The sequence below is a fragment of the Sebastes fasciatus genome, chromosome 5 (assembly GCF_043250625.1).
Source record: "Sebastes fasciatus isolate fSebFas1 chromosome 5, fSebFas1.pri, whole genome shotgun sequence".
NCBI lineage: Eukaryota > Metazoa > Chordata > Actinopteri > Perciformes > Sebastidae > Sebastes > Sebastes fasciatus.
Genome location: NC_133799.1, coordinates 5,858,838 through 5,882,576, shown reverse-complemented (window position 1 = coordinate 5,882,576; position 23,739 = coordinate 5,858,838). Strand labels below are relative to the sequence as shown.

Here is a 23,739-nt window from a genome sequence, read left to right as displayed (position 1 = left end):
GGACACGAACTGCGGTCCCCTGGTTGAAAGTCTTGTTTGTTTGACCCATAAACCACCCTGAGTGACTTTCACGCTCTTAATACTACGTCAGTTGCTCCGACCATTGAATAACACCGCAGGTGGGTTTACATTGTAGTTAGTTGAAAGCCTGGTTCGTCACAAACTGTCGCTGAGGGATGCCTCCGTGCGTTGGTTTCAAATGCCAGGCGGTATTTGACGAGTTGGGAGTGAGACGGGTCGTCAAAAACAGAAATATTTAGTGTCTGGATTAGAGGATAAATCCAATCAATTTCTCTCCACCAGGGAAACATACCATCCTTTTTTATACTTTATAATATCTCTCAGCTTTGATTGTTCTACTACTAAAAAGCAGTTCAGTATCAGTATTCTGAAAGCTAGATAATAGTATCTGGTGTTACCCTGATATCATCATTATTAACTTTAATGCCAGCAAGGCAATATTTCAGTACTACCTCGGTACTGCTGCAAAGATTTCATTCATTGTTGAATTCAGCTAAGTACTTAATCCCAATTGTGTTTTTTTCCAAGCTTTATGTGCAGATGGCGACTAAATGGGATTTTTAATATTACGAATAATAGCTTTAAAAAATAAATGAGCTAGATTAGAACAGAGCTGCAGTCAATATGCAACCATTGAATTTAACTAACAAAGCCGACAATCGACCTTAAAACTACTGTGGTAAAGCTGTTAAACATCTGTTCCAAATAGGCTAACTTAGTGAAGCATTAGAGTGACTGTTGTTCAGTAATGTTTTTGTTTTTTTTGCTGTGACATCTTACCAGTGTAGGATTTTTAGATCTGAGCACTGAAACTGTTTCTGGAAATTCTCGTATGGTGACGACACTAACCGGTACTCTGTTAGAGCCTGGCAACAGTGTCCATGATGGTGCTGGCGTGGTACAAATACAGTGAAGCTTTGGGAAAGTGCCATCAGGATGGCGTGCTGGTGTGTCTCAGCTGGGCTGCGGGCTGAGAGCGGGCCAGGCCAGGGTTACATTCAGCTGCTGGTTGTGCTGCATCAGGGATGTGTGTCGATAGTGGAGGACCAGCTCTCTCAGCGATGGGTACAGGTTGTAGGGCTCAGCGAAGCCGTACCCCGTGGATGTCCTGTAGATCACACAGTGCTTCACATCCCCATCCGAACTGCATGAGAAAAAAACAGAATCATAATATGGATGTTTTGAAGGCTGTTTGGATCCCTAGGTCCAACACTAAAAGGATTAGGATCCATTAGGATACAGAGGAGCAAATGTTGTGATTTTTAACGGCCTAAAAGCCATTTCACACCAAGCATGGATTTTTGTCTGAAAAATTCGCACAGAAATTTATAAAAACTGATTTTGTGGGTTGTTCTGAATGCTTGAACACTCCTGTGGAACATTTGTGCGGGGAAAATGTGATGGTACTCACACAACAGAGCAGGCAAAGGAGCCTCTCTGAGTCTGGCTGTCTCTGATGAGGAAGGTCCCGTCCCTCCTCCCCCTCAGCAGCTCCTCTGCCTCCTTACGTCTCATACCACCAACGTACCAGCTCCTCTCCTCCTGGGCGCTATCCTCTGCCAGAGTGTACGGGCTAAAAGATGATGGGGAGGTGGAAGGGTTAGATTAGTAAGGAAATAGATTTTTAAAGCACACAGTTCTCCAAAAAAAACCTGAATAATTAACCCTTATAATAATATAATATCATGATATGTCCTCCGAACAAACGTGAACAACTGAACCTGGGTTCTTTGCCCTAAGCTAATTCATCGTACCAACAGAAGAAGTAGTCATACATCTGGCACAGTGAGCTGCATATAAACACTGTTGCCAAGGTTAGCTAGTGAAAAAAGTTATGTAGCTTGTGTTTTAATGCATTTATGCCATTTCATTTTGAAATAGTATAAGGCCGTTGGTATTCTGTGTACATGCCATGCTTTAGATGTTTGCATGCATCTGTGCATGTTTCAAGACCTGCACACGTAGAAGCATGTTTCAGATTCTTGTGAGTGGTAGATTATATTAACTAAAAACAAATAGAAATAGCAAAATATATGCTTGTACATGCTACACTTTTCTGTTTTGATTAAAAAAAAAACAAAAAAAACCCAACAACTATAAGCTCAGTTGACCAGAATAAATGACAATACTCACTCTTCTTCTTCATTCCTGATACCCAGCCAATCATTAATCTGGCTCTGTCTAGTGCCTTGCTGGGTGAGCCAGCTGAAACACGGACAAAACACAGTAAAACAGGCTGCAATATGTCGACGTTCGGTTCTTCTGTTTCATTATATTAGATGACAAAATGCCAGAAGATGATACAGAAAGCTTTTTTTTATCCAGATAGACGTCCAGAAGAGTGTGGTCATTATCACAAACACGTAATATATCCAGACGTTCATTTAGCTGTTGCTGCCCCCAGACTCAGACTCAAATATAGAACATGAGGTGCTGAAGGGTTGAACTTACAGCAGGTATTGATCTCTGATCTTCCTGAGCTGCACGAGGTCGGGCTTCAGGCTGTCCATTTTCTTGTCGACCTCCAAGTGAGCCAGCGCCTTCCTCCTCAGCTCTTCCTCCAACTTCTTCTTGCTGTTGTGGATCTCCTCCACCCTCGACTGCAGCTCATCTGAATTGTTTTGAATCCTAGGAGGATGAGGAGGAAGAGAAGGAACAACTACAGTAAATAATTCAGAGCTAGTTTGCTGCATGGTCAGCAGGGCCTTTAAGTTTCATTTCGCCCTTAACTTTTTTCTTAAAATGCAGAAAATAAGTAAAACGGAATACACAAAGTGACAAAATTAGAAAAATAAAATGGTATTTTGAAGCATACTTGTCTGACTCTGTGCTGCTGTCTAATGAGAGGAACATGTCGATGTATTCTTTGCTGTAGCGTTCCTGAGTTTCACACTCCTCCTCAAAGATCCGAATGATTTCACTGAAAGCCTCGATGGCTGTCCGTTTGCTTTGCAGCTCCTGGGGAGGAAAGGCAGCACGTCTTTACTTTTACATTCAAGGCCTTACAGTCAGGCTCTGTCGTGGTAAAACATTTACTTAAAATATATTGCTTTTAACCATTAAAACCACATATTTATTTAGTAAAATGAAGTCTCATTGATCAGGATGTTGTTGTACCTGGGAGGTCTGGTTAAACGTCTCAAACAGACGGTCATACTCTTTGCTCTTCTCTCTGTATTGATCGTGAAATATCCTCAGCTGTTCTCCAACTGCATCAATGTCAACTTCCATCACAACCTGCTGCTACAGACGAGAATGTAAAAGATATTTAGGACCAGGTCCATTTTTAAATCTGATCTAAACTAACATTACAGAAGGTTTGGGAATGTGACCTTAAGCATGTTATTTCCACTTTTACTAAAAATGTAGTCAAACGTGTTCATGATCCCTGTTACTAGCTCTGATACAGCCAAATCAGATATAGGTCGACATCATTTCAAATACTATTGCATCAATAATAAACCTCCAATAAATAAAGCTGAAAAGGCTTGCATTTTATATTTAGTAATTATATAATTGTAATATAAGACGGCACCCATTCAGAGCTGAGGGCCTCATAAACCCACCTGCTGGTATCTGGTTATGGGGTAGAGAAGCTGTGTGTCCAGTTTAGAGTTGTACTGGGCCAGAGACTTGTTCTGGTAATACTGGATCAGTTCCACCACAGAGGGAAAGGCCAGTGGTTCAGAAAAGCCGTACTTCCCCCCTTGATGGAAGATCTTTATCAGTCTGTTGGAGCCTTCTTTCCTGCAAAAGTCAAAGCATAACCGTCTCACAAAGCTGCCAATGCACCCCATACACATCTTAGGCCCCGATCACACTGAGATGCATCGCTAGAAACTCGTCGCCAGCAGAACCATTGTTTTCCTATGGTACAGCGTGCCTGGCGTGTGCTCCTCTCTTGCGCAGTGCATTGCGTTTTTCTTGTGGTTGTTAGATGCTCATACAAAATTTAAATAGTCTCAACTTTTCAGCGCGGAGTTGCACCGCTCGACACTGTCACACATCAGTCAAGTTCACGACCTAAGGAAGTGGCGAGGTCCGGGCGAGGGTTCTCCAGAGTTCATATGAGAAAACGGCTTAAGGACGGGTAATGTCATTACTGGCTGATCCAACTCATAGTGTGACTCAGTAGTGTGTACGGCCCCCGCGTGCCTGAATGCACTCCCGACAACATCTGGGCATGCTCCTGATAAGTCAGCGGAAGGGTGTCCTGGGGGATCTCCTCCCAGACCTGGATCAGGGCATCAGTGAGCTCCTGGACAGTCTGTGGTGGTACTTGGCGGCGTTGGATGCACGATACATCACGTCCCATAGGTGCTCAATTGGATTTAGGTCAGGGGAATGTGAGGGCCAGTCAATGGCATCAATGCCTTCGTCATCCAGAAACTGCCTACACACTCTGGCCACATGAGGCCGGGCATTGTCCTGCAGCAGTCAGGGTACCATTGGCTATGACATGGAGGTCTGTGCAACCCTCCAAGGATATGCCTCCCCAAACCATCACTGACCCACCGCTAAAAGCAGTCATGCTGGATGATGTTACAGGCACATAACGTTCACCACGGCCTCTCCAGACTCTTTCCACCTGTCACATGTGCTCAGTGTGAACCTGCTCTCATCTGTGAAGAGAACGGGGCGGACCTGCCAATTCTGGTGTTCTCTGGAGAATGCCAATTGAGCTGCACGGTTTCGGACTGTGAGCACAGGTCCCATTAGAGGACACTCCATGCCACCTGCATGGAGTCTGTTTCTGACAGTTTGGTCAGAAACATGCACACCAGTAGCCTGCTGGAGGTCATTTTGTAGGGCTCTGGCAGTGCTCCTCCTCTTCCTCCTCGCACAAAGAAGCAGATACAGGTCCTGCTGCTGGGTTGATGCCCTTCTACAGCCCTGTCCAGCCCTCCTCGTGTAACGGCCGGTCTCCTGGTATCTCCTCCATGCTCTTGAGACTGTGCCGGGAGACACAGCAAACCTTCTTGTGACCGCACGTATGGATGTGCCATCCTGGAGGAGCTGGACTACCTGTGCAACCTGATTGAGCTACAGGTACCGCCTCATGCTACAAGTAGTGACGAGGACACTAGCAGAACACAAAACTAGAGAAGAATCAGTAAGGAAGGATAAGGAGAGAGAAATTGCCACCACATGCAAAACCATTCCCTTTTTGAGGGTTGTCCTACTGTTGCCTCTCCATCGCACCTGTTGTCACTTTCATTTGCACCAAAGCAGGTGAAAGTGATTCACAATCACTCGTGCTTCCTAAATAGACAGGTTGATATCCCTGAATTTGAACTGACTTAGTGTTATACTGTGATGATTAAGTGTTGAGCAATGTATTATATATAAATATTCATTAAAATGAAAGATTTTGGCATGGGGAAATTTCCCATGCCTGGTATGTTTAGAGTGTGTGATCCAAGAAATGTCGTAGGCCCTGCAGATCTCAGCACAAATGTTGCTGGTGCAAGATATATTTACTCTAATGCAGACCGGAGCAGCCGGTCAGCATCATACTTGTGGGATCAGCAAAGGATAACTTTCAGATATGGAAATATGAGAGGCGTTTCTTATTGGTCTTAACCACTGATGTAAATGCATTGTCTTAAACACAGCTCAGACCTCTACCTGGATGCCAACATCCAACCAACACAGTGTCATCTCTCAATCCATAGAAATAAAAAGCAGGAGCCAATAGTAACGTGTAAGAAAGACGGTGTAGACAGCATTGATTAAAGCTGGAGCGTGTCTGTTCCCTCAGACAGATGTGAGACTGGAAAAACACGACTGGAGCGCATCCCGTGTAAAAAGGGTGTTATGTTGCTGACAGCTGGAGTCTGCGCCAAACTCTAATCAACAAAGCTTGATATCTGAAACTTAGTCTGTCCTGATTCAACTAAAATTAGACAGAAACCAGGAAATGTATAAAGTTACATTATAAAACCAGTAAAACTAAATTTAGGCTTCAGAACCAGACAACTAAAGTTAGACTTTGAAACCAGGAAATATTAGCTGACCTCTGACAACATGTTTTTGATTTGAAGCGAATATTCTCAGGAGATGATATTTATTATATTATTAGCAGCTCAAACACTTCATTAGACATGTGGAGCCTTTAACCAGCTGGGAAAATGAGATTTGTGCATGTGCTTGCAATACATTAGAAGTAGTAGGAGAAGCAGAAGTTACCTTAGAGTGAGAGTGTATTCCCCCGTAACCTTACTGGAAGCATCCCGGACCAGGAACGTGCCATCAGGAGTGTTTCTCATCATCTCATTTACTTCCTCTCTGGACAATCACAAAGGACATTAAGGTTTCAAACTGTACATGTCGGAGTTTTAGGAAAACAAATGCATCACAATATCAACACGCCATATTAAAATACTCAATTATACCTGGTGGTATTTCCCCAGTACCACTCTGCATCAGACAGATGGTTGTCATCAGAGCTGGACTCACATGCTGCCATCGCTTTGGTTATGTTGTTCTTGGGTTGAGGTTCTGACCACAAAGGAAATAAATGTTTGATTACAAATACAGAATAGCAAAGACACAAATTGTGTTTTTTTTTTTATTATCAATAGCAGGTTAAACATTGTTTTTTTATTTGTAGGTCTGGATTGTTGGAGACGTCAGGGCTCATTTTTGTTTCAAAGACTAAGTATAAAAAAACTACATCCATAAAAGATAATCCATCAGAGGGTTAGGGTTAGATAATCCATCCTTTTATCCTTTTTCACTCATTATATAAACATCTTATCGATCAACAGGTTATGTTTGTTCTGATTTACAAAAAATTACCAAACAACAAAACAAGACACAGTTTGTGCTATGTTGTATATTTCCGCTTATTTTGGAACAAACGTGATCAAATCTGCTACGAAAGATCTGTTACACTTCTAACAAAGAGATGCTGGAGAGTACCTCCTTCCTTGACGATGTCGGTTCTTAGTGCAGGAAAAACATCGTCATGATCAACAGGGGAGGAAAGGTCCTGCAGGAACGCTGTCTGGGTGCGAGACTGAGCCTCGCTGTCACTTTGGCCCATCTCAGGCTCCGAGAACTCTGCAACATCAACCGCACAACGACTCAGCGTTACTCCTCCTGATGCCACTTGAGGCTGGTGGCTATCTGTACTTTGTGGCTGTTCAGCACACACTGCTGGCCCACTGACAAGGACTCCAGAGGGAGATATCGTTGTGTTGCTTGGTCTTGCACCATGTGGGAGAGTCTGTCCAGACTAGTCTGCTGACAGGTGACACTGTCTGACTGCCTAAAATACCAGAACGGGCACTCCTCAACACTCAGGCACACTCAGCCAGACTCTGTGCTGCTTAGCGCTCGACCTCGCCTTGGCTTTGCCTCGCCTCGCTCTGCCTCGCCTCGCCTCGCCTAACAAACAACAGCTGTCTGCAGTGAGATGCCATGTGGGCCTGAAGGACGGGAGCTGATGATGTGCCACTGTGCCTGTTTGTGTTTATTGTCCCCGTGTGTGTTAATGTGGCATTAGGAAAGCAGGGGAAGGTGAGAACCTGTTTCCTGAAAGCATTGCATTTATGTGTGAATTGTTTGTGTTTACTAGTTTGTGGCTATGCAACAGATGCGCTGAGCTGATACATGTGTGTAGTGAGAGGCATGCTGTTAGCTGTTGATGTAAATCATCCCGTCAGCACTTGTGATGGCATGTCTGGAGATGCATTGAATCGCTGCTGCAGACCGAGCCGTGTGTTAGAGGAATCATACGTATGCTGTTGTAAAATTAGAAAGGGCGTAAACTCATTAACCCAGAGCCTACAAACAGTGAAGCGCTGTTAAAACTTGCCTGGTATAAAAACCTAAGAAAAGCTCTGCATCTAATAAATCTTGAAACTTGGTGAAACTCCCTAAGCCTTTGGAACTATGTGATCCCAGCTGCTGACATTTCTCTTGGAGATTCTTGAATGCTTGCTCTCTAGAGCAGTGCTTCTCAACCATTTCTGGGGGTCGCAAGATCATTTCTGGGGGTTACCAGATGGTTGTGGAGAAAAAAATAAAATAACATTAAAAATAAAATAGACTGGGGGGATGTTTTTACACTATATCGCCTGAATCAGTGATATCATTAGCATCAGAATAGATTTTATTGAGTGTATTTGTGATAGGGATGGATCGATCTTAGTTTTTCAGTTCCGATAACAATATCTGGGCTTTGCGTAGCGGCCGATACCGAGTACCGATCCAATACCAGTGTTTAATTAATAAGCTGTATGTCTCACTGTGTGGAAGTGACTGTGATCATTCTTTTATGTGTAAGGCAACATTAGGCTTGACTTAAACATTGTTTTTCTAGGATTTTAAAACAAAATGTAACAAATAAATACATAGATATAAATTGAGCGTATTGTTATTTATTATTAAAATAAATCGTACACCTGCAACTTGGGGCAAAAAATCTTCAAAATGAACAGGAATTCAAAAACTTAACAGGAATTAAAATTCCATTATATAATGTACTGTATGTAGTATATAAACGTAAAATTTAATTGACTAGATCGGCCCCGTTGTCACGATATCCGATCCACCTATGTGAGTCGGTATCGGCAGGGGACTTCCGGCGGGTCAGGAGGAGATAAAAAGTCACGTAGCACATCGGACAATGCCTTGGTGCTAGCTGTTCAAACTAAACTAAACTGTCATCACAAAAAAAATATTATTTATTTACAATAGCATTCACAATAATCTCTCAAAATTAGCAGGGGGAGGCGAGTAGAAAAAGCTGTTTACGCCGGTTTGCATCTCTCTCTCTCTGTCTCTCTCTCTGTCTCTCTCTCTGTCTCTCTGTCTCTCTGTCTCTCTCTCTGTCTCTCTCTTTCTCTCTCTCTCTTTCTCTCGTTGACTGTCCCTTCACTTCCTTCGTCATTTTCCTTCTGTCTGTGGTAGGGCTGTCCCGAATACCATTTTTTTTGGTGAGAAAAATTCGGTGAGAAATATTTGAAGGTATTCAAAGCTTCGTGGCGCAGCGCAGCAGGCTGTCATGTTCTTCTGTCTGCATCTCCCCCGTTTCAGTGCCTGGGGCAGTGCCACTGACGCACTACTGTAAACACACGCACCTCTACACACAATAAACGGCGATATCCATCTGAGAATAATTCATAATAATTAATGTTGAATTATTTGATTTATACTTTATTAGAACAGATACTGTATATATAGAGATATACTGTATATAGATATATATAGATATAAACAACATGGCATTCGAATACTGATTTTGAGGTCAATTACCATGGCAAGAGTCAAAGCTTCGAAGCATTCGGGTCAGCCCTAGTCTGTGGATTGCTACAATGAGGGGAAATTAAATGATGGGATGAAAGTTCACGACGAAAAGCAAGCGTGCTAAGAAACCACGATGTGTTCTGTCTATCTCTCTGTCTATTGATCTCATCTGCTCTGTTTCAGTACTATGGACAGCAGCAAACCTACACAAATACCCCCTAACATGGCAATTCTCATTTCACAGCCCTCTTGCTTATCTGTGGGGCTTACGGTAATCATATGCCCAAATGTTTAGACACCAAAATGCATTAAACCACTTACCAGCATCCAGCGCTTCTGTAGGGATTTGATATGATGACAGTTTATGAGCGATCAATATGTTTGATGTGTTTGCATCAGGGTGTTGTGATGGAGGTGGAGGAGGGTGGGGTCGCAAACACCAGCCTGATTACTCTGGAGGTTGCGACTTGAAAATTGAGAACCATTGCTCTAAGGCGAAAAGCAGTCGATTAATTGATCAATAAAATGAATTGCCAACTATTTAGATAATTTATTAATTAGTAATTGTTCATGCAAAAATGCCAAACATTCCCTAGTTCTAGCTTCTTAATTGTAAGAATTTGCTGCTTCTTTTTTGTCGTAGTAAACTGAATATATTTGGGTCGTGGACTGTTGGTCAATATGAAGCTGTCACCTTGGACTTTGAGAAATGTAATATAGTAAGTAATTTATCGATCGTGAAAACAATGGTTAGCGGTAGCATGGACGTCCCCCAGATAATTTAACAATAGTCTATTGTAGGGTTATGTTATAGCCATAAGTTATGAATGTTTTGACTATGAAATCTGGAGCCTCTGAGACTATTCAAATAGCAACGATGCCAGTCAGACCTATGGCAAATCCAGAAATCTTTATCTTTACACTCAAGAAGAATGTAAGGAAATATTGCCTCATATTTGTTTTATTTATTCAAAACAAAAACAAAATCACAAAGTAAACTTATTCAATCTGAATGTACTAACTGGGTTCTGCAAACTGCAATGCTTCTTGAATGTTGACTTTCTCCTCTAGTCTGTATGTACGCAGTCTTGTACCTGGACATTATTTAAACCACATTATGTTCACACACACTCATTTATGTTTCGTGCCCATCCAGACCTTTTAATGGTTCAAACTGCCAAAAAAGTGAATATGTCTTTTACTCCCTGAGCCATAAATAGCTGAAATAACTTCACTTCGTTACTCTGTTGTAAATGTATGATAACCATCTATCATCGAGGTTAAGATAGCAATATAATTACTGTAAATGTTACAGAGTAACAGTTACGCATATCAACACGGATGACACAAACTGACATCAAATACATTGACTTAGTCCTTTCAGACAGGGATGTCTTAAGACTTTCTAACGGCTCTTTAAATGCAGCAGAGGTTTGATTTTGAAATCATGATGAAAAGACACTTTAGCAAAGTCAACATCTTTGTTATGAGATTGCTTCTGCATCATTTTCTCATCTGTTTACTATAATTGTTGCATCACAAAATGAAAGCAGTATTGCTGCTTAAACATGCTCAGTATATCACCAGATCTTACCTTGAACTGCTGGTGAAGGCTCAGGCCTAGTAGCCATGGATATGTCTGTCTGCTGTCGTGATTGGTTAAGCGGTGATGACGTCATCACAGAAAATACAGAATGAAGCTCAGGATTATCCCCCATATGGTTGGTGCTCTCGTCGATGACCACAGCCTCGTCCCTGAGATGGAGGGATGCTAGCGATGACGTCGGGAAGTCAGCTGGCTGGAGCTCGTCGTCCTCTGCGTAGTCGAGAGCTCTGAGGTGGAAACCCTCTTCTGCCATTTTCATAACACAGACTGAATAGTCCAGCTAGGTTTTATTGAGGTGGGGAAGCAGCAGGATGTTAGGTGCCACGGTGCTGTTGATCACATACTATCAGCTTACGGTTACACTCATGGCTGAGGATAGAGAGAGCGACGGTGCGGACTTCAAGGCTGCCCTGTGTTGTGGAGGTAGAGCATGTTTCTCAACCTGAACCCCCGGTTTGACCTCATCTCAGAGCACAGCGATGACATTGCCAGTAGATCCTGCGTTTTCACTTTAATGTACTCAGTGGGAGTTTTCTCTGTTCTGCTTCACAGTCATTCGCTTAAAGGGATTCATAGCTGGGAGCTACCCAGAACAACCACAGTTTGTTACTGTACAGCTGACTGCCTGCTTCATAGGCGCCTTGACACTAGTTATTGAGCTGTAAACCCACTGGAGAGTGAAGCACGGCTGTGTGATATCTTCCTCAAGGACTCGCGCATCATCTCATATCAGAAAACCTAAAACAAAAAATGCACAAATATATAGTTTGAGAATCAGTAGTGTAAATTAGGAAAATAATCCTTTTGCACGCAAACATCTGGCCAAATAATGGTGTATAATAATCTGCACTGTTTCACCCCTTTCACTGTTTAACCGTTATTTATTTCCGCTTCATGTTTCACACTTGCTGTCCAGTGTGTTGATGCTCAGTATCTGTGAAATTGAACCTCTGACATTATCATTCTGAGAACTTATAGGGGCTTCCTGCAAAACAGGTTTAGATTAAGTCTATCATTGCTGTTACTGACAGGTTTATGCACTGAAATGTTCAACACCATAGTTGTCTGATAGGTGTTACAACCATTATTGTGAGCCATACATTTGTCAGAGATTATTACAAAACGTATGTAATAGTGCTGCACAATTAATCAAAATGTTATTATGTTATGATTTGAGCATATTGTTTTATGCTAAATGCAGTACCTGTGAGGGTTTCTGGACAATATTTGTCATTATTTTGTGTTGTTAATTGATTTCCAGTAATAAATATATACAAACATTTGCATAAAGCAGCATATTTGTCCACTCCCATGATAAGAGTATTAAATACTTGAAAAATCTGCATTTAAGTACATTTTGAACAGATAAAATTTTGTTTGCTTAATGTTTGATTAATTGTGATTAACTATGGACAATCCTGTGATTAATTGTGATTTAATATTTAATCAATTGACAGCCCTAGTTTGAAGACTATATCACCCACTCTTAATGCTCACTGTGATGAAGAGGAGCAGGTTATTTGCAGATCAAGCTGTATGCAGAGGCTGGTCGTATCAATCACAATCCAGACTCTGAGTAGTAGGGAATGTGTTTTTTTACTTTTTGGTACAACTTGTGAGGAATTCCCAATATGAAATAAAAATCAGTCATCTGTCAGAAAAGGCTGCGTTACTACAAGTCTCAGGAAGTATAAAGAAAAATGTAAGAGGTAATAATTAGATATCTGTGCAACAGTAAAGATCTGCTCTAACACAATAACTGGAAACATATTTAAGCAGATTATATGTTACGATGGTTGCTTCAGCACTGGACCGTGTTTGTCCCGGGATCAACATTTAACATCCTGAGAATAAACTTGTAACATTAATAACACAAGGATTTCTTCCTTTACAGAAATAGACACCTCAAGTATATCATTCCCCAAACATATACATTTTTACTCGTCATCTGTCGCCCTTGAAATTAAAAAGGAAAAAAAGGTCTCTGCACATAATGTCCAAGAGAGTATGGGATATTGACTTTTGGGATTTCATGGGATTTAGATTTTTGGGAAGTCTGCGTAAACGTTTTTTTTATAAAAGGACTGCACAGTGTTATATCATGAAGCCCATTACATGGTAAAGAATTCAGGGGGACTGCGGTTAAATCCTCTTCCTATCCCAAGCATCTGGGATTAGTCAGCGGTTTATGATCCTCCTATACCCTTTACAATGATCATATCAACTGCGCTACAAGAGGAAAATGGCCATAACTTTATTTTAATGAAAGATCTGATTTTGTATTTTTCTTTTTTAAACATGATTGATCTGATCCCATCACGATAGATACGGTTTAAACAAAAAAACAAGAGGTCATAGTTGCTGTAACTTTAAACCGCAACTGAAAAAAACACAGTAACTACGTTTAACTTTTACTAAATCTTTTTTCTCATTTACTAAATCTGGACAACTAATGCTTCTGAGCATCGATTGGTAGGTATCAGACGTATCGAAAAAGCTTTAAAAATACTGATTACGAAACAGCTTGAATTTACTTCATCTGTATTGGTGTTGTTAATAGACCGATGACTTAGAATGAGGTCTGTTTCTATAAAAGAAATATATGGTGGTATCTAAATTTACTGAGCGATGAAACCTTGCGGATCAAAAATCAAAGCGTTGGAAATGGCGTCGGCATCAAAATAAGTCCAATGGTGCGCAGCCATTAAGTCTTCATGGCTCGATGTTCACGGGACATCGTGTCCAGTTCCTGTTGAGACGATGCAAGATACTAAACACGATTTCGACGAATTCCCGTGAGCTTTATCACATAAGCCAATTTTCTCATGTTTTAATACTTTCTTTAAAAAAAAGCAAAAAAACTTCTAGTACGCATCCATCTGGGACGACACAGTACTGACTTAATTCAGTAATAAGCTTTTTCGGTATCAATATCAACATTGCTATTTTTGTTTGCAAGTCATAAAAACGTGCTGTCCCAAACTAGGTTGTGTTTTAAAGATGACCCAATCACAGCAAAGTAAACGGTGTTTGCTCGGCTCATGCATTATTGTTGGATCCATAAAGAAAATCAATAATGACAAGCAAAGTTGGAATTATGAAAATCTCTTTACATATGTTGCATTTTAACGCTGAAAATGTCCCATACTTTCAGAGTGTCAGGCAATTTACATCGTCAATCCACCATCCAGCTGAAAATGACGGATGTATTTATTTGGCTGACGACTGTCCTCTGAAAGTGTTTTTGTTAAATATTCGTTCGTAGTCTGTTATCGATCAGTGTTGCATCCCCAAAAGCGGGACGGCCGATGTACGCCATATTCCCCCCAACGCCTTCAAGCTTTCCATCGTCCCGTACCTAAGCTTGGCATGACGAAGAGATACGAAGGCTGAACATGCACGGAACTTTCAAAATGGCAACTTCTGGTGTAGATAACATCTGAACAGCCAACAACAAAATGAAACATCATCAGGAAACGCGGCAGGATGGGACAGTACGCACCTACCTGGGCCAAGACAGAAGGGACCGGGCGGCAGGGGAAGCCGACGTCTCATCGACATCCATGAAGCGGCGAAGAGACGTGGCTGGACGCACACGTGGCTCAGATCAAACCAACCACCGGCCTCGGTCCTCACGCCATCCAATGTCCCTCCACCCCCCCACTCCTCCCATCCCGTACTGCCTCTCCGCCTGTGTCCTCCATCTTTTAAAGGTCCTCTCCACTTGGTTGTTGTCCGTCCCCTCTGAGTGACACATTTTCCCAGTATGCCATTCCTCTGGGTATTTCCTCTCCTCTTCACCGATACACGTCATGTCTTCATGAAAATCAAGCTTTTTCCAAGACATTTCCCACTTTGTTTTTACTTTTACATGCAAAGCATAAAAAAAAAACTCCACTGATCTGTGTATAGTATAAAAACACTATAAAAATATATACAAGTATGGAAAAAAAATCTATAAAAATGATGTAGGTTTTAGAGCTTGTGCAGAGAAAGGAAAGGCAAAAGTAAAAAGCAGCTCTACTCTTCGCACCGTAACTCTTTCTCACAGTTTGAGAGCACAGTGTGGATGCACAGTGGGGGGACAGAAGCATGAGAATGAGTCGGTGGGAAAAAAAACTCCTATATAAATAAATAAGGGAAGGACGCCACTGTTGCTATACAGAGCGAGAGGCTTAGTGGTCTCCTGAAATCCTATTGGCCGGGCTGTTGCCATGTGCTCAGGAGTCAGCAGAGATGCTGCTAACAAATCAAGGAAATGTTCTAATATTAGACTGTATGTATCTAGGCAGCGGGAGCCCCTGACCTCTCAACTCAGCCAGCGTTACGTTCCACTTCACAGATCAGCATAATGAAAGAAGTGGTGTGGAAGTAACTGGTTAAAAAAGATGTTACGGCACCGTAGACAAAACAGCAGACACAACCCCCCCACCACCACCTCAACTCCCTCCATGATACCCCAGTCAGTACAGTCACAGACGGACAGAGAGCGAGGAAACGCATTCGTCTTCTGTTGATTTTATGAAATACAGATACAGGTTGTGATTGCACTGTATTTTGGTGCACCAGGCAAATTTGTTGAACCTACAGTTTGTGAAATATCTTTTGTTATTTAGGTGAAATGTTGCTCTATTTCTAGTGATCTTATACTTACAGGTTCTGCTGTAATAAATTAGGTCCATGCATTCAAAATTAAACAAATGAGCAAAGAAAAAGCACGCTGCCTATAATTCCTCTGCTGGTGTTTTACACTATACCCTGCATTTGTTATATATTTTATGAATAATAGTCTGTCATACATTATCATCTTTGTTATTAATCTGTCTTATACTGTCAGTATTCTTCAGATAAATTAATTACATGTATTTCTACGTCTTTACTTTGAGACCATCGGTTCTAGCTGTGCATTTTCAACCCATTCATCATCATGTATTTATCTGCTAATTAGGGCTGCGTCCTCTTAGATGATTAGTCGACTAATCCGTCATTTTGGTCTTAGTCAACTAAGATTTCTGTAGTCCATTAGTCATTTTTTATACTTTTTTCTCGCTGAATGACTTATTTCCGAGAAGCTTATGAACATATCTGGTAAACACCAGATTTAAAGTGCTGCTTTTGTGTGATTCTTTGTGGAGAAAGTTTTACAGATCTGTCGATTAAATCAACTAATGATTAATCTGCAAAATCATGTTAGTCCACTAGGAATGTCTTTGGTTGAGGACAGCTGTACTGCTTATTATCTGTGTGTGCATTTTTTAAAAACATGTTGACAAACTTGAATTTCTTTTGCAAACAGGCTTTTGGAGGATCCCGAAAAAGTGATAATATTGAGCCCAGTAGAGATGTGCAGCGATCCTGTAAAAGGAAAAAATGCCATTATTGTAATTGCCATCCACTACATGTTTACGTGTTCCTTGATTCTTTTAAAGACATGGACATGGTTCTTCATAAAATACATGGAGCTGCTAAATATCTTCTCATAATTCCTGTATGTTGGTGGGTCTGTGAGGCAATGCAGGTTAGATGGGCTCATGCTGTATCTTAAATTATTTTAATTTTTCCTTTTTCTTTCCATAAATATAAACACAAGTTATTTTTCTAATATTCAAATGTTTAGAAAAATATTCTGAAATTACAAAAACATCAAAAGGATACTTTTAGATATTATTTATAATAACATTAGATGATCCATCCTCATTTCTAATCTGATCTAGAATTTGACCATTTTTAAACAATATTTGTAACAAAACATAAAGAGGAGGAAAGTAGAGAATGAAATTGATTTAATTTTCCACCTCATTAAACACAAGACATCCTCTCATCTCTAACCGGGCATGGATGGATCCTCTGGTTTCAGGATGTAATGGCAGTATATCATATCTTATCTTAGTTATGTTTTACTTTAAATGCGATTATACTTCACATCTACATTTATAACAGATTGTGTCTTTGGTTATCTCATAATTACGGATTTTGTTTACAGAGGATTTGGTTACATTATCTCTCTGCAGTGCTGGTCTTCAACAGCTGTTGAGTAAATGCTCCCAATACGGTGGTGACTAAGAAATCACATTTAATGGCATGATAATTAGATGTAAAGAGGTTAGAAATATTGTGTTTCCCCAATCCTACTTAGCAAGCATGTAAATACCTTATGCGTGTGTCTTTCCGTGTCTTGCAGTTTAAAATTATGCCATGATGTTACCGTGTGTACCACACTTTATAGTACCAGTCGTACTATACATTTGTCAGCATAAATGTACTTGCCTTTTCAGGCAGGGATAAGAAACCATGTGTATTAATGTACAGACTGAATACCGTAGAGAATAACTGATACCTTCCAAAACCCTGCATGTTTTACCCTTGAGATGAGGCTACTGGTGCTTTTTGAAAATGGGTGTTTCTGTTTTAAATTGTTGATGCCTCTGTTTTGATGTGATTATATATGTGTTATATCTATGATTTGTAGTGATTCTTGTGATGGTAAATTAAATTGGGTAATTGAATGCTTCAATGTTTTAAAACTTATTCAAACAATGATCCATTGTAAAAACTTAATACTGTAGGATTACACAGTACAATGTACTACCACTGCTATGTATGACCCCATAAGTGGCATAAAATACCAGCTAGAATAACAAAGACATTGTCCTTTTTAAAACAAAGAATAAGGATAAGTATAGACAAAAATAAGAAGAGCTTCATGTTTTATTTTAAATGTACATTTGCATTGGGAAGCCATTACATTTCACCTGATCACAATTATTTGAGCAATCGTTTTGCATAATTGTTGGATTCCATAATCAAGTGAATCTCAAAACCAAAAGTGACAGTCAGGGAAAAAAAACATGGAAACAGAGAGATCTAACTGCTGTTAGTCAGGTTTTTCTGTTTCAGCTCATATGAGACTGTCTTTGTTGCTTACAGTACGACACAAGATGATGACAGAGAGGTGCCAATATGAGGTATCTTGATTTATAGCGGAGAGCCTCCCCTACAGGTGCAGCAGTGAGTTTGACAGGTGTGGGGAAAGTTATGCTGGAGTTGTCACTTCCGTCCAGCTGTTCTACATGTCTGGATGGAAACATGGAGTTATAAGAGTAGCGTGGGTCCTGTCAGGAATAGTTCGTAGTGTAGCGAGTGTGTGTGGTAGAGCGAGAGAGCGAGTAATGGTGGATGTGATTGGAGCAGAGAAGTAATTAGCAGTTAAGTTGTCTAGTAGTAAATGTACAGTTTAACCCCGAAGTGAGCATCAACTTTGGCCCTGGAGACAAAACAAAGATTCCCCCGTGCCTCCAGACCTCGGTCTGAAAGCTGGAGCAGGAACGGTTAACAGAATTTGTGTTTTCCCCATTGCATATCAACTTTTGAAAATAAAATCAAGCCTCCTTCTAAATGAATTAATTGTCTTGAACCACTTTTTCGTTGCATTAGGTCGGCCTACACAACAGTTTTAGAACAAGCTATTTAGAATAAATATGTGCAGCAGAGCGAGAGGTGAGACACTGTTTGAGCAAACTACTTGAAGATTAATCTCCTTTGCCGATGATCGCATCATTTCTATGAGCATTTAAATTAACAACATGGATTTAGTTTAGTGCAAAGCCAAACACAACAACACTGCTGTGTGGCATACAATGAACAGAAATACACAAGTAAACAGTTAATCACAGTTATTTGTATAACAATTAATCGTCAACTAAAAATTCCTGATTGTGACAGCCCCACAAAAACGTAAGCTTGAGAATGGTCACCACCAACGCCGTGAACGACAGTAATTCGCTGATATTAAAACTGGCAGAGATGCACAAATCAACAGCTGTAAGTTCCCTCTGTTAAAATGCCTACTGACATAAAAACTATTCACTTCCTCATTGTGAGGGAAAGGAACTCCTTCCTGGTCGTGGGATCCTCTTGAAATCTTCCCAGCATGACACTTGTAACAGTGCTGGCATTGATCTTCTGCACCCCTCTCATCACCATGCACATGTGGCTGAAATACACAAAGGAAGATGTTTAAATTATCGCAATGATCATTTGCACAGAATCCATTAAATATCAGAAATGAGAGTTAAGACATAAATCTAGCTGCTGTCCAAACTATCGACTTAGTTTCACCATCTTTTGGCATCTTTACATCAGGACTCGGACGATAAGCTTATCTCCTGATTCGATACTTTCGCGATACTAGGGAGTCGATATGTATTGCGATTTTTAAGTATTGCGATTCGATATTACGATTTATTGCATTTTGATTTACTTTTTTAACACTAGAACATGGAGAAAAGTTGAATCATACACTTCTCTGGACTTTTACTTTGGAAAATATCTAAATTGACACAGTAAAAATATTTTATTTTGCATCTGCATGTAGTCAGAGATGAGTTGTAATGTAACAAAGTAATAATTCTTCTTTACAATTCTTAAGTATTTTTGGGGTATATCTATACTTTACTTGAGTTTTTATATTTCTGTAAACTTTCACTTTTACTCCACTACATTTCCTAAATAAAATGTATACTTTTACTCCGATACGTTTCCAATAAACATCTTTTTTACTTGTTACTAATGCAAGCAAGCAGGTTTGGTGAATCAGTGGTCCTAGCTTGCAAGTTACATCATTCACCTGATGGGCAAGTACAAACAAAGTGCTCTCAAAGCCGTAGTTAAGTTTCTATTTCCGCTCAAGTCCAGAGTCAGATCATGCTACATGCTACTTTCGACTACGAAGGAAGGAAAAACTGGATTTTGTTCTTAAAATCCTTTAAGTTGTGAAAACCTTGTTTTTCTTCAAGTGTAATGTAGACTCCATTTTTAAGGTTGTGTACATGTTAAGAAGAGTAAACTTTATAAATCTCAAAATTCTTTTTTATTAATAGTATTTACTTGTACTTTTACTTTCAATACTTAAGTACATGTAATATCAGAAAATTACTTTTCATACTTACGCACAGTAAATATCAAACACTTTAAGACACTTTTTACTCAACTAATATTCTAATAGGTGACTTTAACTTCTACTGAGGTCATTTTCTGGTTAGATACCTGTACTTTTACTCAAGTGTGGCTCTCAGGTACTTCATCAACCACTGCATGTGCCTCACAACATCAAAGTAGCCATGATAAAAATACACTTACTTGTCCTCCGACAGAGATTAAGATCTAATTCTAATCTAATTTGGAAGAGACAAAAGCTGAACACTCACACAGCCTCAATCACGACTGCTACTCCAGCAGGCTCCAACGCCTCAGAGATGGCTGAAGCAATCTGCTTGGTTAGACGCTCCTGAACTGTGGAGAAAGTAACACATCACATGTCACGCAAACAAGTAAAAGATGAATAACATTACAAAGGAAGATATGTGTATATAGTAGTATAGCAGTTATCTTTACCTTGAAGCCTCCTGCTGTAGATCTCAACAATTCTGTAAAAAAAAGAAAGAGAATGAAAGGTGATGCGTATGCGTGCGTATGCATGCGTGCGTATGCGTGCGTACGTGTGTGTTTTAATCACCTACCTAGCAAGCTTACTGAGGCCAACGACTTTCTTGTTTGGGAGGTATGCGATGTGAGCCTGTAATATGTAAACAAAGTATTGTTTATGTATAAGATATGCAATATATATTAAAATACCATCTATAATACTTGTCAGATCAGAACAACAGCATCTACAAATAGTACTTAGACATGGACCAATATTATTGATTGATTCAAGCTTATAGTTTATTCACCAGAGATCACTGACAAACTTATTTTTTTAAACTATAAAATGTCCTGCTCAGTAAATATTTTGGTCACAATTCATTAACAACCAAATATAATATAATATAATATAAGGGATCTGTATGCGTTTATGTTAAGACATTAATACAAGCCAGTACATTATTATCAGATATCAATATCTGTTTTGATTTTTCTTAATACATAATTCAGGGATCCTGAATAGTTACCTTGCCAAAGAAGGGCACCAGGTGATGTTCACAGAGAGAAAACAGCTCGATATCCTTGACAATCACTATCTCCTCGTGGTTTTCATCAAAGATTGCATCATTCAAGATATCTGTGGATTAAATGTTAGCTTTACTTTCTGTATTCAAACTACAGACAATTTAAGGACCAAGCATTTAGCAAAAAAAAATATATATATATATATATATATATAATAATTATTATTAATTTTATAAATTATTAATATTATATTATTATTATTATTATTATAAATAATATATATATTTATATAATTTATGAGCTTTTAATGTTTCATAAATCAGAAGTCTTCAACATTTGGTGAGGCTATAGGGCAGTCATCAAAATGTCCTTATTATTCTTTTCAAAACTAATATGAAAAGTCTTTACATGTGAAAGTACTGCGATTTTAAATCAAGTTAGCAATACTGAAAGTTTTGTTTTCAACAAGCTAAAGAAAAGAAATCCCTCCTCACCTTGAGTTGTTTCTTTGTAGCCTTTGGTGAGGAACTGCATGGCTTTGGCTGCACGTAGTGGTGTACGTAGAAGTCCCTCCCGGTCGACGTCCTCTCCAAGCTCACTCAGTATGGTGGTATAAGCCTTCTCTACGGCAGACAGCTTGTTGGCATCTGCAGCGTCCTTGGAGTCCTTCTCTTCTCTGCACAAATCATTATGTTTACATATGTACCTGTCAACTACTCCATTCTTCTCTGAGGCATTTTGATACTCCATTCTGGCTCTTCTTTCAGTTAGAGATACTGCAGGATTACAGTGAAACAAGTCCAGTGGTATGCTGTTTGCTGTGTGTTCTCTGAGAGGACGTCCTCCGGTTTATATACCCTCATGTTGGGACCTCAGGCTACAGCATCACTGAAGCCTCAAGACACCCATGCAGGAAATGATTACATGTGAAAAAAAAATCAGAATTGAGCTCTTGAGTAGGCTTAAACTCTCCATACTGACGAGGTATCTAATCACCACACAAATCAATTCCAAATCCCTCTACAAGAAATGCTTGGAACAGCATTTGACTGATCCTGTGATTTGAGTTTAAATACCTTAAAAGTCCCATGCCCTCATTTGAGTTCACAGAAGACTAGTCTCTTGAGTTCTTGGAAAAACCACCACTCACATGCAAGCCTTAACATGCCTTTTAAGCCTTTGTCTACATTGAGCAGTCAAATGAGGATAAATGAGGTTCAGCTGATGGCTGAAATATAACCCTGGACTATCCCGCATTTAGCTTTGTACAAAAGTGGCAGCCACTCACAGACATTTACAGATTTTGGATATAATAGGATTAGCATTAATGATGTAACATAAGGAATAAGATGGAAAACATGAAAGCCTTGGTCTAAAAAAAAAAAGAGATACTGACCATTATAAACTTAATGAAGATAAATCGCAGATATCAGTGTTTCTTGTCCGCTGGTAAGTGACAAGAGAAATAACATGTTTGAGGTCATTAGATTACATTTGATACAGCGTCCTCATTACATCGTTAGTCAACTGACAAGTGTATGTTTCAACTCTAAAATGCCCAGCACATATCTAGTAGAGCTGAGACGATACACCTATGCGATTTTTGTTAACTTTTTTAACACTAGACCATGGGAAAAAGTTGAATCATACACCTCTAGGGACTTTTACTTTGGAAAATACCTAAATTGATACAGTAAAAATGTTTTATTTTCTCCATTTTTACCCACTGCTGCTTTAACTTTTGTTTAAACTTTTCTAGATTTCTTACTGTCATGTCATCGTAAGAAGGTCTTGGGTTTTAACCTGGCCCTGCTGGTTGAATTTGAGGTTTTACTATGAGTATTTGTCTGTATGTAAACTGCTCCAACCTTAATCTGGATAAGCGGCCGTAGAATATGGATGGATGTTTGTTTGACTAGTTGTCTATTTGGGGTAAATCTGGATGAAATGTGTACTTATCCAGACTGTTAGATTCTTGCCTGAGTTAGAGGTCTATGTGCCCTGATAGACGGGTTAAACATCACATTCAAAGTGTAAACATCATGCACAGTAACGCACAGTGAAACCTTTGATGTGAAACAATTAGAAATGTCTGACGCAGAGAAGCAAATGGAATAAAGGTCTGGCAGTATAATTCACTGATACCATCGTCCACATGATAGCATGTGTTGCTAGGGATGGGTATTTGACGTCAGATGCATGAGTTTCTGCAATGCGTAACTGTCAGAAAAACATGCTGGCATCCATCAAAGGAATTGATAACCTCATATGCGATTCTGATGGATCCGACCGTTTGAACCGGTTCGCTCCATCTCTATTTGGTGCATAAGCTCAGTCAACTCAGACAACTCTTTGGTATATTGCGTCTTTGTGTGGTGACTGGAAAGATTATCAATTTTGTATACTTGTTTTCCACAGATTTACATGGCTTTTGCTTCCAAGAATATGAAAACTGATCAGAAACACCACTGAAAAGATATCTGGAGACACTTTGTGTACTTAAACCTGAAATTATGTGTAAGTGAGAAAATGTAATTATTGTTCCGATAATTTCAGCCAATAATTACGTCCGATAGTGCGCACCTCGCGTCGGCTTCACTACGGCGACCATAAACCAAGCTTTAGCCAGTTTATTGTAAAAGACCTGAACCCTTTCTAAACTCTTTCTAATGTTTTTTCATCCCATACAGTACATGCTTGTCAAAAAGGAGATAAGGTCTGGTATTAATTAGTCTACATTAAAAAGTAAAACAATTTTACAATAAATTTACAGTGTGACAGATTCCACTCTTCTCAGTTTGTTATTTTCTCCAGTTCTTCCATGCAGATTTGTAAAACTGTTGTTTGTTTGCATAGGGAGGATTTGGAAGATTAATATTATCGGTTATCGGTATGGGCAGACCCGGCGC

General features: G+C 39.7%; 2 protein-coding genes across 5 annotated transcripts; both read right to left on the bottom strand.

Annotated features, from left to right (window-relative positions):
- Positions 1-772: 772 nt before the first annotated feature.
- Positions 773-15,511, bottom strand: LOC141767427 (phosphatidylinositol 3-kinase regulatory subunit gamma-like). 4 transcript variants are annotated; one of them, XM_074634717.1, is made up of 12 exons: positions 14,389-15,511; positions 10,871-11,620; positions 6,946-7,086; positions 6,417-6,522; positions 6,211-6,309; positions 3,588-3,768; positions 3,139-3,261; positions 2,837-2,979; positions 2,473-2,649; positions 2,155-2,226; positions 1,433-1,594; positions 773-1,165 (listed from the first exon to the last, which is right to left on the bottom strand). In XM_074634717.1, the coding sequence occupies exons 2-12, from the start codon at positions 11,139-11,141 to the stop codon at positions 976-978; spliced, it is 1,665 nt and encodes a 554-aa protein (XP_074490818.1). In that variant the 5' UTR covers positions 11,142-11,620; positions 14,389-15,511; the 3' UTR covers positions 773-975. The 4 variants fall into 4 exon arrangements, with proteins under 4 accessions (XP_074490818.1, XP_074490817.1, XP_074490816.1 ...); XM_074634716.1 differs by having other exon boundaries at positions 3,139-3,264; positions 14,385-15,506; XM_074634715.1 differs by having other exon boundaries at positions 3,139-3,264; positions 14,389-15,506.
- Positions 15,512-17,746: 2,235 nt separating this feature from the next.
- On the bottom strand, positions 17,747-22,220 carry LOC141767429 (GTP cyclohydrolase 1 2-like). The gene is made up of 6 exons (XM_074634721.1): positions 21,325-22,220; positions 20,833-20,942; positions 20,401-20,456; positions 20,276-20,307; positions 20,089-20,173; positions 17,747-18,875 (listed from the first exon to the last, which is right to left on the bottom strand). Exons 1-6 carry the CDS (start codon positions 21,578-21,580, stop codon positions 18,746-18,748), a joined length of 669 nt encoding a protein of 222 aa, XP_074490822.1. The 5' UTR covers positions 21,581-22,220; the 3' UTR covers positions 17,747-18,745.
- Between the last annotated feature and the right edge of the window lie 1,519 nt (positions 22,221-23,739).

Excerpts from the sequence above, each read along its gene's own strand:
- LOC141767427 (XM_074634716.1), bottom strand. The coding sequence starts at position 11,141 with ATGAAAATGGCAGAAGAGGGTTTCCACCTCAGAGCTCTCGACTACGCA. Across the intron at positions 6,310-6,416 it reads TACTGGGGAAATACCACCAG|AGAGGAAGTAAATGAGATGA; the intron begins GTATAATTGAGT and ends GTGATTGTCCAG. Across the intron at positions 2,227-2,472 it reads ATCAGAGATCAATACCTGCT|CTGGCTCACCCAGCAAGGCA; the intron begins GTAAGTTCAACC and ends TCCGTGTTTCAG.
- LOC141767429 (XM_074634721.1), bottom strand. The coding sequence starts at position 21,580 with ATGGAGTATCAAAATGCCTCAGAGAAGAATGGAGTAGTTGACAGGTAC. Across the intron at positions 20,943-21,324 it reads CTACAAAGAAACAACTCAAG|ATATCTTGAATGATGCAATC; the intron begins GTGAGGAGGGAT and ends TTTAATCCACAG. Across the intron at positions 20,457-20,832 it reads TGGTGCCCTTCTTTGGCAAG|GCTCACATCGCATACCTCCC; the intron begins GTAACTATTCAG and ends TACATATTACAG.